General features: G+C 36.7%; 1 protein-coding gene across 11 annotated transcripts in view; it reads left to right on the forward strand.

Annotated features, from left to right (window-relative positions):
* The window catches only part of MAP7 (microtubule associated protein 7), a 198,332-nt gene that overhangs the window by 148,105 nt on the left and 37,494 nt on the right, over window positions 1–12,733 (forward strand). For 6 of the 11 annotated variants that reach the window (XM_012474404.2, XM_012474405.3, XM_012474402.2 and 3 more), the window contains 4 exons: window positions 2,896–3,059; window positions 3,881–3,998; window positions 4,693–4,779; window positions 8,347–8,457. In XM_012474404.2, coding sequence (XP_012329827.2) covers window positions 2,896–3,059; window positions 3,881–3,998; window positions 4,693–4,779; window positions 8,347–8,457 — 480 coding nt within the window. The remainder of the gene's footprint in view (window positions 1–2,895; window positions 3,060–3,880; window positions 3,999–4,692; window positions 4,780–8,346; window positions 8,458–12,733) is intronic. The other 5 variants (XM_012474410.2, XM_012474406.2, XM_012474407.2 and 2 more) reach the window with 2 other exon arrangements.

Genomic DNA, 12,733 nt, shown 5'->3' on the forward strand with positions numbered 1-12,733 from the left:
AAGCCTGATGAAAACATTATTTAAGAAAAATTGATTTGCGAATTAACTTATTTTACAAATTTATCTTGCCAGCTTTTAAATATTTTCTTAATATTTTACAAACATCTTTATTTCTTATTTTCTCTTGTTGGCTTCTGGATCTCTTACAAAAGAGGAATATATTATGTTCATAAATGTCCTCAAAGAATTTGAAATTTTCCTCAAAATGAGGTATAAAACTCAGACTATGTAGTTTGAAGGCTAAAAGTTAAGAAATCGATGTATCATATTGTATATCTCAAGATACATATCTGATTCTTCTGCCTGTGACCATCATGCATCGTTGGTAGGTGTATAAATTGGTATGACCTCCGCAGAGGACAGTATGACAGTATCTGTGAAAATTTTAAATCTATATTCCCACTGATTCAACTGTTCTACATGGACATGCTCACACATCTACATGGAAATTTACGACAGCACATTGGTATTGCTCAGGGTCTGAATTCTTTATCACTCAATAGGTAACTGGTTATAGAAAATAAGGTATAGTATATGGACAGTAAAATACATGGCCATGAAAAAGATTGTTAGATTCATATTTTATGTGTTGATACGGAAAAGTCTCTAAGATATATTTTAAGTTAAAAAAGCAAGATGCAGGCTGGGTGTGATGGATCGTGCCTGTAATCCCAGAACTTTGGGAGGCTGAGGCAGTTAGATCCCTTGAATTCAGGAGTTCAAGACCAACCTGGGCAATATGGCAAAACCCCATCTCTACTAAATGCAAAAAATTAGCTGGGCATAGTGGTGCACGCCTGTAGTTCCAGCTACCCAGGAAGCTGAGATGAGAGGATCACCTGAGCCTGGGAGGTCAAAGCTGGAGTGAGCCATGATTGTGTCACTACACTCCAGCCTGGGCAACAGAGACCCTGTCTTAAAAAAAAAAAAAAAAAGCAAGATGCAGAGCAGTAAGTGTACTATGGTACAAGGTGCATAGTGTACATTTGTCAAAAAGTTGGAAGTGGAATATAACAGGATCTTAGATTAGAGGAAGACAGCTGTTTTACCGTTTATTATTTTGTGTTTATGCTTTGACAAAAGTTATCAGTGTCAAAATTTATCCACATTTTTAAGTGAATTAAAATGTTTAATATCATTAAAAGCCTTCCAGTTAGGTATTTCCCTGTAGAAAATCCAAAAGGTATTGTCTGCATGAGTGTGCGTGAGCAAAGTAAGTGCATCTTAAAATATTACAATTATGTTCTCCTTCTGTTAACTTTTAAGGTGTGTTCTCACAGGGGCCTTTATTTTTTCCAGCATTCAGTAAATACTTATTGTGTATACTATATGCTTTTTATTGAAGTAAATTTTTAACTTGAGCCTGAGAATTTCTTTAGAGCAATGAGCTTTGAAAATTGGTAGGAACGTTGAAGACCAGTGTCCTCATTTCAAGCCAAAGACAGCTAAAATCCAAATGGACATGTCTGAGATCTCAGCGCCAGTTAGTGGCCTGACTGCTGGGAGAACCCGACTCAGTTCATTCCACACACCACCGTAAATGATGCCAGGAGGAAAAAAATCACCTTGAATTTGTCCTCATCCTTTTATTTCACTAAAATAAAGTCAGTTTCAATCACTTTGAGTAAGTAGATTTAGTCCTCTAATGACTAACTTTGGAAAGATTTAATGGTATCAGAAATCAATTCTTTAATATTAAACATTTAGAGGAAAGTAAAATATTCTAAATTTATGTTTTCTCTTTTATTTATTTTTTTTGAGATGGAGTCTCACTCTTACCGAGGCTGGAGTGCAGTGGCATAATCTCGGCTTACTGCAACCTCTGCCCTCCCAGGTTCAAGTGATTCTCACACCTCAGCCTCCCAAGTAGCTGGAACTACAGGCACACGACACCACACCCTTTGGATTCTTCTCTATAAAAAATAATTCTTATATTTTTAGCAGAGGTGGGGTTTCACTATGTTGGCCAGACTAGTCTCAAACTCCTGATCTCAAATGATCTGCCCACCTCAGCCTCCCAAAGTGCTGGGATTACAGGCATGAACCACTGCACCTGGCCTGTTTTTTCTTTTAAAAAGTATCTATCATTTTAATTTATATATCATGTAGTTTTTACACTCTAAATATTGTTTGAACACTTTCCTACAGTATTAATAACTCATAGATATTTTTAGTTATTACCACTGAAGGAAGTAGCATATTGAAATAGCTTTGAGGGGGCATATCTTTTCCTAAAACGAGGAAGGAAACTGTATTATATAAGGAAGAAAAAAATGCATCCTATTGTTGAATGATATTTTTGGATTGTATTTTCCATCCAGCTTTTGGAACGATGAAGTCTTACCTAAGTAGATTGTGAGCTCCTCAGACACGAGGCCTGCTTGTTCGGTCTCTCCCATCCCTGAGCTGACTCAGTGTGATACACCTGTAAGGCACTTCAGACGTCTTTTATCAACTAATTATCTTCTCCCAAATCCTTTTAATACTCACAGAGAACCAATGCCATGTTGGAAAAAGTGTAGTCATAGACGGAGGATATCACATTGTTTTATAATAAAAAAGAGAGACAGATGGTACTATTGATTTTTCAGGATTGAGACTAGAACATGTGATTTATGCCTTATTCTACATACAAACTAGAGGGCTGCTTGTGTTCCCAGAGAGACGCAAATTCAGTACATCTTCAACCTCATTGTTAGCATATTAAATTATGCTAAAAATTAACAGTAATGCATTTTTCTTGGAAATTTGAGGGAAGCAAAGGCCATGCTTGGTTAATACAAAACCAAAGAACCCATATTTGTTCATTGTAGACCACTTAATACAGCCCTAACTATTCAAGTTTGCAACCTGCCTGTATTTGATTTCCCTTTTTTTTCCACCCTCTCTCCAAAGCTGCAAGAGAAATTGTGTGGTTAGAAAGAGAAGAGCGAGCCAGGCAGCACTACGAGAAGCACCTGGAAGAGCGGAAGAAGAGGTTGGAGGAGCAGAGGCAGAAGGAGGAGCGGAGGAGGGCTGCTGTGGAGGAGAAGCGGAGGCAGAGACTTGAGGAGGACAAAGTGAGCCGCCCCCGGGAAGAATATGAGAGGCTCCTCTAGTTCAGACATGCAGCAAACTTTCTGTGAAACTTTGCAATCAGGTGCAGGGTGCAAAGCAAAATGGCTTCAGAGTGATCAGCTTTACAGATGGCCACAGTTTCTAGGGAAGTCGGGGTATGAGAGGCAGGTAGTGGCTGGGCTGATGATTATTATTGCCATAGAAACTCTAAAAACCCATTTTCTCTGGTCCAAACCTGTAACTTATGATGTGCAATTCATTGGTACTGAGTATTAAGACCACTCCAAGTAATCGAGTTTCTGTAGTCTTGACCCTTTGCAAACATTTACACATAGATTATCTCATTTAACTCTTAATCCTTTAGCATGCATTACATGTCAGCTTGTACAAAAATAGAAATTTAGACTCAGAGTGGGTAAGTTACACAAGGTCGTACAATTCAATAAGTTATGGGGTCAGGGTTACCCATGTTCTCAGATTCTGAACTGTTTTTAAATGTGGTGCCATATGTGTTAAGCATCAGTTGAAGCTAAGACCTGTACTACCATGCTTATGTGTGTTCATGAAAGCATCACACCCTAGTAGTAAGGGTCATTTATTTGAATGCCTGTTCTTCACCAAGGGCTTTGAACTGGGACCTAGTGACTTTAGTGACCCTCCCAGATTGACACTAGTTTTACCTCAAGGTATAGAAGTTCAGCTATAGATCAAAAATAGTAGGGTGGAAATTGAAGTAGTATTCCTTACTCCATTCTGCCTTAAATTGAAGAAGCTTCGAACAACCAGCTGGAATCTAATCCTCAGCTCTTCTTTTCCATTTAAGGAACGCCATGAAGCTGTTGTACGGCGTACAATGGAAAGGAGCCAGAGGCCAAAACAGAAGCATAACCGGTGGTCGTGGGGAGGCTCTCTCCATGGGAGCCCTAGCATCCACAGTGCAGGTAAACAGTGACCACTTTCAAAATTAGTCTTTTTATTTTCCTGAAAGTGCATTTCCTTCTTTTTTCTAAATCTATGTTTGCGAAACAAAAATCCTGCTGAAATAATTAAACAACAATTAAATGATGCTTTCACTATTTGAGGATAAGAGGGTGATAGAGATAAGTAAGGGTCTCTCCCTTAACACAGGCTGATGTTCTCATGTTACAAAATTCCTTAAAGGGAGAAATCTATGCAGCGTTTATAAATAAACATGCTAGTTTCAACACTACCATTAGTCCTCCATTTGCATTAAGGTTTCAGGATTATGGAATAAGTTAACTAGTTTTATCTTTTTCTCTGGAAGGATTATAGCTATATTGACTGACCAGAATCAATACTATGAGATTGTGTATTCTGACCCTAAAGTATATGCAACACTAATGCTCTGTAAGAAAATGCATAGGTTTATTAAGCTAGAAATAGTGAATGGCTAAGCCATTTTCCCTTTTTTTTTTTTTTTAACGGACATAAAATCATATTGAAATTTGGATTTACTGAAAGGCTTTATTTTTGTACTGTAAATTCAATACACCTTGAATTTTACATAGTGTGTCAGTTTTGTTTTGTTTTTTTTTTTTTTCATTTGTGTGAATCTGATAACCTTTTTTTTTTAATTTACTTTGAAAAAATCATTGTTTTACATTCTGTCCCCAGGTGGTTTTGTTGAATCATCATTCTCCTCTCTCGATTTAGCAGGCCTGGACCACCACTTCATAACTTTTGGTGGTACTAGAAAAGCTGGTACAGACATCCCTGCAATTGCTGATTGCCTGACCTGTAGCTAGCACCTCAGACCTAGGGCCGATGCATCAGTAGCTGAACCATCACCACCTTAGTCATCACGCATGCTTAATACCCTAGCACATAGATGTAGATCTGGGCTTGGCACAGTGTTTCTTAAGTGTGATAATATGACTCAGGTGACTTAAAGGTGTTGAAATAAAGTAATTACATGTGGAACATTTGCTTTCTCTTTCAATGATCATTTTGGTTTTCTATTTAAATTTTTTATTTTTATTTTTTCAATATCAGGATCAAACCTTTTTTTTTCCTTCCTATGCAACAAGAATTTCAGTCAACAGGATTAAACCTTTAAAAAATTTTTTTTGGCTAAAAAACTACCTGGGATCAAAGTACATCCAATTTAGCTTTTCTCCCCCTCAATCATTACTGCTGTTGCCACTTTTAGTTTTAAGTTAAATAACTGTGGACCTCTCTTTGTTTGCTTATTCTATTCTCTTTCATTGTTAAAACATTCTGTAGATCTTTTATAACTCCTTTATTTTTTAAAAAAAATCTAGGACCAGGTGCAGTATATCACACCTGTAATCCTAGTGCCTTGGGAGGCTGAGGCAGGAGGATTCCTTGAAGCTGGGAGTTCAAGAGCAGCCTGGCCAACACAGTGAGACCCTACCTCTACAAAAAATTATTTTAAAAAATTAGCCAGGCATGGTGGCATGTGCCTGTAATCCCACCTACTTAGGAGGCTGAGGCAGGAGGATCACTTGAGTCCAGGAATTTGAGGATACAGTGAGCTAAGAGTGTGCCATTGCACTCCAGCCTAGGCGACAGAGTGAGACCCTGACTCAAAAAAGTAATTTAAAAAATAAGAAAAAATTTAAAGTCTAAAAAATATCACCACAACTTACTTTCTTATGACAGTGAACCAAGTATGAAAGTACTTCTGTTTTCTTGGTTCTTCATGACCCAGCAGTAGTTGATGGGACACATATATAAAATCTGTTATACAGATCATTTACATATGAGATTTTGTTGATGGGATAGTTTTGTACATACCTTTCATACAGGAAAGCTGGCAGGGTATATGTTTTTATAATCATATTTTGTTTTACCTGGCTTCCTGCTTTACATGTATATGGCAGATATATACTGTGGAGATGTTAAGCTACTTAGCTTAATTTTTTGCATCCACACTCAAAGCTTACTATATTACTTTTGTTTCTGCCACTCAGAACAAGAGAAACCACTGTGGCATTTGCGAGCTGTTGGGTAAAATTCATTTTAATACAGGTTGTGAATTAGAATAAATTGTTCCTATACTAGAACAGAGAAGTTTGCCTAAAAATAACTGGGATTTGCCAAAGTTTTCAAAGACCAGAAAATGATCTACTATGATCTTGAAAGCAGCAACCAGGTCTTACTCATTTTGAATACCCTTTACTTCACAACAATACCCGATGTATGATGGGTACTCTATCACAGTTTGCTGACCAACAAACACATCCCAGAACCTGTCTACATTAAAATTCCTGTCTTGGTCAGCTGGCCGTCAACTAGCACTGGTTTGTAAAACTTGATACGTTCAAAACTTATTATTTTGTGAATTTGTTTTGTTCAGTGAGAAAAGGAAATGAATAAAAACTGTCTTATGTATTAAGTAATATAACAAAGTCATGGAGTGCCTTCATAATTTTAACAATTTATGACAGATTTAGATGCTTTTCTACTCAATGGTACTTTTTAGGGTGGGAGGATCTACTGTAGCTCATTTGTTCTATTTACTCTGAAGCAGAACTAAATATTTTTAATAACCTGTTGAGAATCTGCCTGAGGATAGGCCTGCATGTGGACACAATTTTCCCCCAACTAAAGCTTAACATATAAAGCAATATGAGAAAATGTACTGCTATAAAATCACCTGGAAATGACTTTCGTATTCCTCTTCCTACCCTGTACCTCACATGTCATCACTAGATGTTCCTTTTGATGTTTGACTCTAAATCTTTTATTTATGTTTGGATTGCCCTAAGAGTCCATCAGCTAGGTATAAATGTGAGACACAGAAATGGTGTGGTTTTTTTAAATAATAAAATTTCTCCAACCATTAAAATGAATCCCAGGTGAAGATAGAAATGCCTGATGTTAATCAAAGACTTGCTTATTGCCAGTGCATTATAAATAGTAGTCAAAAATATCTGGGGAAAAGTTTGCAGCAATTTTTTTTTACTGCCAAGGTTAGTTAGATTAACGAGTACTGAGTTTTGGAAACATCTACTACAAGGAATATTTTTGTTTTAGTTTTAGAAGCAGCTAACAAAAATAAAATACAGTAAAACTGCTTTCACTTTGGCTACTATATCTCAGAACATCCACCTGCCTCCTGGATAAATATAGTAATAAGATTGTTTAGACTTTCATTATATGCAGTGTTATTTGAGGAACACGATTTATCCTAATGAGCATGATTATAAACTGGGTCCACTATTCCAACAGCAGGCTGCTAATCTTTACCTTTTATATGGTCATTTCCCTTCTGATTTGAGTTTAAGAATTATTAAATTATGCCAGGCACAGTGGCTCATGTGTGTAATCCCAACACTTTGAGAGGTCAAGGTGGGAGGATCACTTGAGGCCAGGAATTTGAGACTAGCCTGGGCAACATAATGAGACCCCCATCTCTACAAAAAAAAAAAAAAAAAAAAAACTTAAACATTAGCTGAGCATAGTGATGCCTCCCTAAAGTCTTAACTACTTGGGAGGCTGAGGTGGGAGGATTTTGAGCCCAGGAAATGCAGGCCACAGTGAGCTATGATCATTCTACCACACTCCAGCCTGGCCAACAGAGCAAGATCCTGTCTCAAAAAAAAAAAAAAGGAATTTTAAAATTACTCGACTACAGGATGAACAATACTATTGTTCATGAGTGTGTTTGCTAATTCTACATTTGTAGGCCACACTAACTCATAGGCACAGAGGTGTGGTTCTCAGTAGAATTTAGTAAAGAAAAATTTTTTTAAAATCCTTTCTACACTTAGAATTTTTTTTCTTTTTTTAAAAACAGCAACAACCCTTCTTCTATAATGAACTTTAATGCCCTCGGTAAAATGACCCTGTAAGCAAAGTTATCAGCAGTTACACAGAACCTGGTGTTCTTTTTATCCCAGTGTTTGCTTTCTGTACTACCAGCATGTTACCACTCCCTTGTTCCTCCTTTTGGAGATTTCAAAGGCATTCGCTTTTATGATCCTCTTTTGCTTCATAGGGTGCCTCCGCTATTCTGGAAACTCATCGCTGGCCTTCCTTTTGTCTTCATCCACTTATATCCTTGAATTTCCATGGCTGACAAGCTGGTGAAATGAATATTTATTTTCTCCTTTAAGAGAAATGAATTTTATTTCTAAGCCTTTAAGTTACCTTTAAAATGTCCACTTAGAAAACTGTGTTATTATGACAGATCTAGAAATAGAGCAGAAAGCATCCCATCCTAGTTTTTCCTTCCATCAGTGAACTAGGAAATTGCAATCCTGCATGTTGGCTGTCAATTAGCATTATCTCCATTTGTTTTAGATCCAGACAGGCGGTCAGTTTCCACCATGAATCTTTCGAAACATGTTGATCCCGTCATTAGCAAGCGGCTCTCCTCCTCATCTGCAACTTTACTTAATTCTCCAGATAGAGGTACAGTCCAAAGGAAAACAAAAAAGTATCTGTTATTTACATAATGCTTTTTTTTCTGGATGTTTACAGATAAAAAATAAGCATCTGAAGTTGCTTTCCCTACGTTTCTTAAATAGGAAGAAAAAAACTTCAGAGTAAAAAAGCAATAAACGGCTGAGCAGCATTTTCCTTGCGAGAAGAACATTTCTCATTTTAGAACTTGGCTGAGTGATTGCATTTAGCAGTGACGAAAGCGATGCTTCTCTCAACTTTTTAGTAAATGAGTTTACAGCTCCAGAAATCACCCACTTATCCACCAAAATGCAAATAATCTTTGTTATGAACATTTCTTTTACTTCAATCATACTGTCTTTGGCTTTTCATCTGTACTTCGGGAATTCCAGGCTCTGACTTTCTTAAAAACTTTTTAAATGATTCATGTTGGTAGATTTTATTTTGCCAATTTATTTCTCACTTAACCAAATTATTTCTTACTGCATTTCTTATGTGTGCTGTTGGTTTTTTTCGGTGTCCATTCATTAACTCTTGAGGGATCTGGCCTAACTTCAAGAATATCATCATCATTACAGCCTCCTGAAACATTTAATATTCATAGTCCTCCAATTAACATCCTATTTGAATTTTGAGTTTTATTCATCCCATGGATTTACAGTACATCAATGTTGAGTTATTTATAAAGCGGAAGTTTTGTTTTACGTATGTCATAGAACGAACAAATCAAGCTTTTAAGATAAGCTGCTTGTTTTTTACATAACTAAGATGATTTTAAATAAAACCAAAGAATTGTTGTGTAATATGAAGCCCATACTCTTTAAAAGTAAAAAATTGTGGTTACTTTGAGTACTTTATTAAGAAACTGATTGGGAAAGTTTCAGTGTTTATAACCTTTAAAAAAATGTAATGTGTGCATGTTCTGTATGTGTGTATGTATATTTATCTATTTTGTATTGTATAAAAGTTATGGTGTCATTGTAATGTACAATATTCTATGAGTGTTGGAGTTATTTTATAACTAATCTCTTACAAAAGTAAATGTTTGAACAACTTTACATTCTTGCCTTTTAACCAAAACCATTTCTTTTTGGTTTTTTAACCTAATTTGCCTAAACCATCAATATTAGACTTGTAGTCAAATTAGGGGCCTTTTGTAAATATTATGAATTAAAATTTCTTTCATAAATATCCTTTATTTTCAAACCTATTACCTCAATATAAGACAAAATACAACTTGTGAATGTTATTCTTACAGTTGTCTATTCATCTTTTCTTTGCAGTTGGTCACTTAGCACTTTAGTTTCAAACTTTTATGAACCTGGGACAAACTACAATTAATATTTTATAGTACTTTAAAACCTTATCATCTTCTACAATCCCACAGCTGAAATTAGGGTAGGGTGGGAGTTGGGAGCTGGACAACAAACTGGGCAATTTCCTGTCCACGCTGTGGAATGACATATTGAACTGTCTGTATCAGTTAGAAAGATGTGTTCTACACTCTGCGCAATAGTATTCAATTAGACCGTCTTAAGGCAGTAGAATCTTGGAACCGAGAAAGATCTACTGGACAGATCACTTACTCTAGTTGGGGTGGTAGAATCCCTAAGAGGTTGTGAGCCTGTCTTAATATCCTACAGGCTAGTTGTTGCAGAAGGGCGACTCCTTACCCATGTGACTGCCACACTCCATCCTCAATTCTCACCTTCATGGGTGTCCTTTCTTAGATTGACTCTGACTCCGTGCAGTGTGTGTGTGTGTGTGTGCGTGCGTGTGTGTGTGTGTACATACAGTTAGAAGTGGTAAGGAATAGAGAATTAGGACATAGGACATCAGTGTTAAGGGAAGTTCAATACCCAGTGGTTAGGTAGGGCCAGAAGACTGCCCCTTGAATCATGGTAGAGGCCCAACTAAGCAGAAATAATAGGACAAGAAGGAGAACACTAGATTTGAGAGTTCTGCTTCTCTGCCTCCTTACGGAAGAACTGTCAACCAGTTCCTGGTCTAACAGGCCAGGTCGGCCTGGAAGAGGTTGCCATATATTGTTTAGGAAGGAATTTTTTTCTCTGACTTAGGCAAAACCCTCAGTAGAACAGTGAGAGGCTTAGGCCTTTTATTATAGTAAGAATTTTAAAACTTCTTCTGAATTTGAATTTCTCTAATTTAAAAATCTAAGGCCAGGCACAGTGGCTCACACTTGTAATCTTAGCACTTTAGGAGGCTGAGGCGGGTGAATCACTTGAGCCCAGGAGTTTGAGACCAGCCTGGGCACCCGGCAAAACCCCGTCTCTACAGAAATTACAAAAATTAGCCAAGAGTGAGGGTGTGCTCCTGTAGTCCCAGTTACTCAGGAGGCTGAGGCAGTAGGATCACCTAACCCTTGGGAAGTCAAGACTGTGGTGAGCTGTGATTGCACCACTGCACTCCAGCCTGGGCAACAGAGTGAGACCCTGTCTCAAAAAGAAAATAATTAAAAATAAATAAAAGAAATTTAAGTAATTCCATTAGTTCTTTCCTGCTGTTTTTAAAAGTTCGTTATGCTTCATTATCTCATTAGAAAGCATTCTTACCAGATTGTTTAATTAGAGTACCTTATAAACAAATATGTCAAGCCGGTATATACATCATTATTAGATTGTTTGAGCTTTCTCAGTCCTAAGGCATAGGCCTTAAAGCTGAGATTAAATTGAGGCTCTGATAGCATCAGGGCTCATGTTCTGCTGGAATGTATCCAAACAGCTCTACTGGTTATTAGAAATAATGAAATTTTTTCATATCACTTCTCCAAGATGTGCTTCCCCAGGCCCTCCAAAGCCAATGGAAGCCAGCTATTAGCTTAGTATCTGTGCCTTGTCAGTTTTTAAATATTTTAATTATTACATCTGAATATAGTGTTACATGGACTGATAAAATTAGTTTGGTTAAAGGAAACCTCTGATTATGAAAGGTGTCTGTAACTGCTGCAACAGAATGTTGCCACTGGAAATTTTTACCTTAAAAGTATATACTGTTATCTTTAAGTTATCTTTTTAACCAACTTTTTCTCAAGAAAGAACATTAGGAAGTTGGAAAAGAGTAAGAATGAAATTGTCTATTCTTTGCTTAAAATCCATCAATACACTTTTTTCCCAAGAATCTCCATCATAGGACTCAGAGGTGAACCTCAAGCTGAATTCTGCTCACAGGCTTATTCTGTTTTACCTGAGCAGTGTGTTTGTTCTTGTTTTAATTAGAATTAATTGCCAACACATAAAATGTAGACTACTTCATATAACATTTTGATTTTCTACTTCTAATGAAAAAATCAGGACCTGGCAACATGTGTCTAATTTCTTCATGGCACCTATTACCTGAAACGGAATAGTGATGTCACACTTATGGGAAGAAGTGGTAAGGCAGATATCCATAAAGTTTGTTTAGCCCCGATCATTTATTTATGTTAACCTGCATGGCCCCCGGAGGCCTTTGAGTTTGCCCCTCTTCATCTGAGCGGTCTATGATGGAAATTGTCAGTATCTCAATTTTAAGTGCTTAAATAGGATCGATGCCATAGAGTTGTTCCGTAAGAGTTAATAGCTCTCCCTTTAGTTTTGCAATCTTAAAATCAGACCCCTCTAGGTGGAAAAAAAAAAAATACACCAACTCTCATTTATTAACCTTTACTAAGAAGTTATTTTTACAAAGCTCTATTTCCATCTTGGTCAAGGGATAGTTATGAATGTGGTGGAAGTGGAAATGGGTTTCTCCTAGCAGTATGTTTAGTTCACGGTATCAGGAGATATAAAACTAATCTCTCTGAATTTGCTTTACATGCGGTTAAAATGGGTTTTTAATCATTTGAAACAAATTTTTTTGTCGATACCTTCAGACTCATGGAAATAAAGTAACTGAACTTAATGGAGAAAGCGGACTTATTTTTTCACTGACAACCCATCTCTGCAGTTGTAAGCCACAGTCATCATACAGTTTCTCTAAGAAAAGGGTTTAACTTCCCTTCTCATCTCTTGAAAATAGTTCTGTTGAAGATTTTCAATTAATCCCAATCACCTTTTCCCCATTGACTTTACCCTGTAAATGTATTATAATTTTAGATTGCATTCTGTTCTGTTGTTACACACACTCACACAGCGGTACATAGCTTATGATAGTACTTACCCCATGGTGCTTTCTACATTGTAACTAATGCAGTAGTTTTAATAACATGTCTTTTTAATTAATGTCTTAATGTCAGATAATATTTAATTTAACCGTGAAGACTCTTCTTATACACTCTGACAAATGA

Source organism: Aotus nancymaae, unplaced genomic scaffold (genome assembly GCF_030222135.1).
Source record: "Aotus nancymaae isolate 86718 unplaced genomic scaffold, 86718_ANA_hifiasm-v0.15.2.pri h1tg000040l, whole genome shotgun sequence".
NCBI lineage: Eukaryota > Metazoa > Chordata > Mammalia > Primates > Aotidae > Aotus > Aotus nancymaae.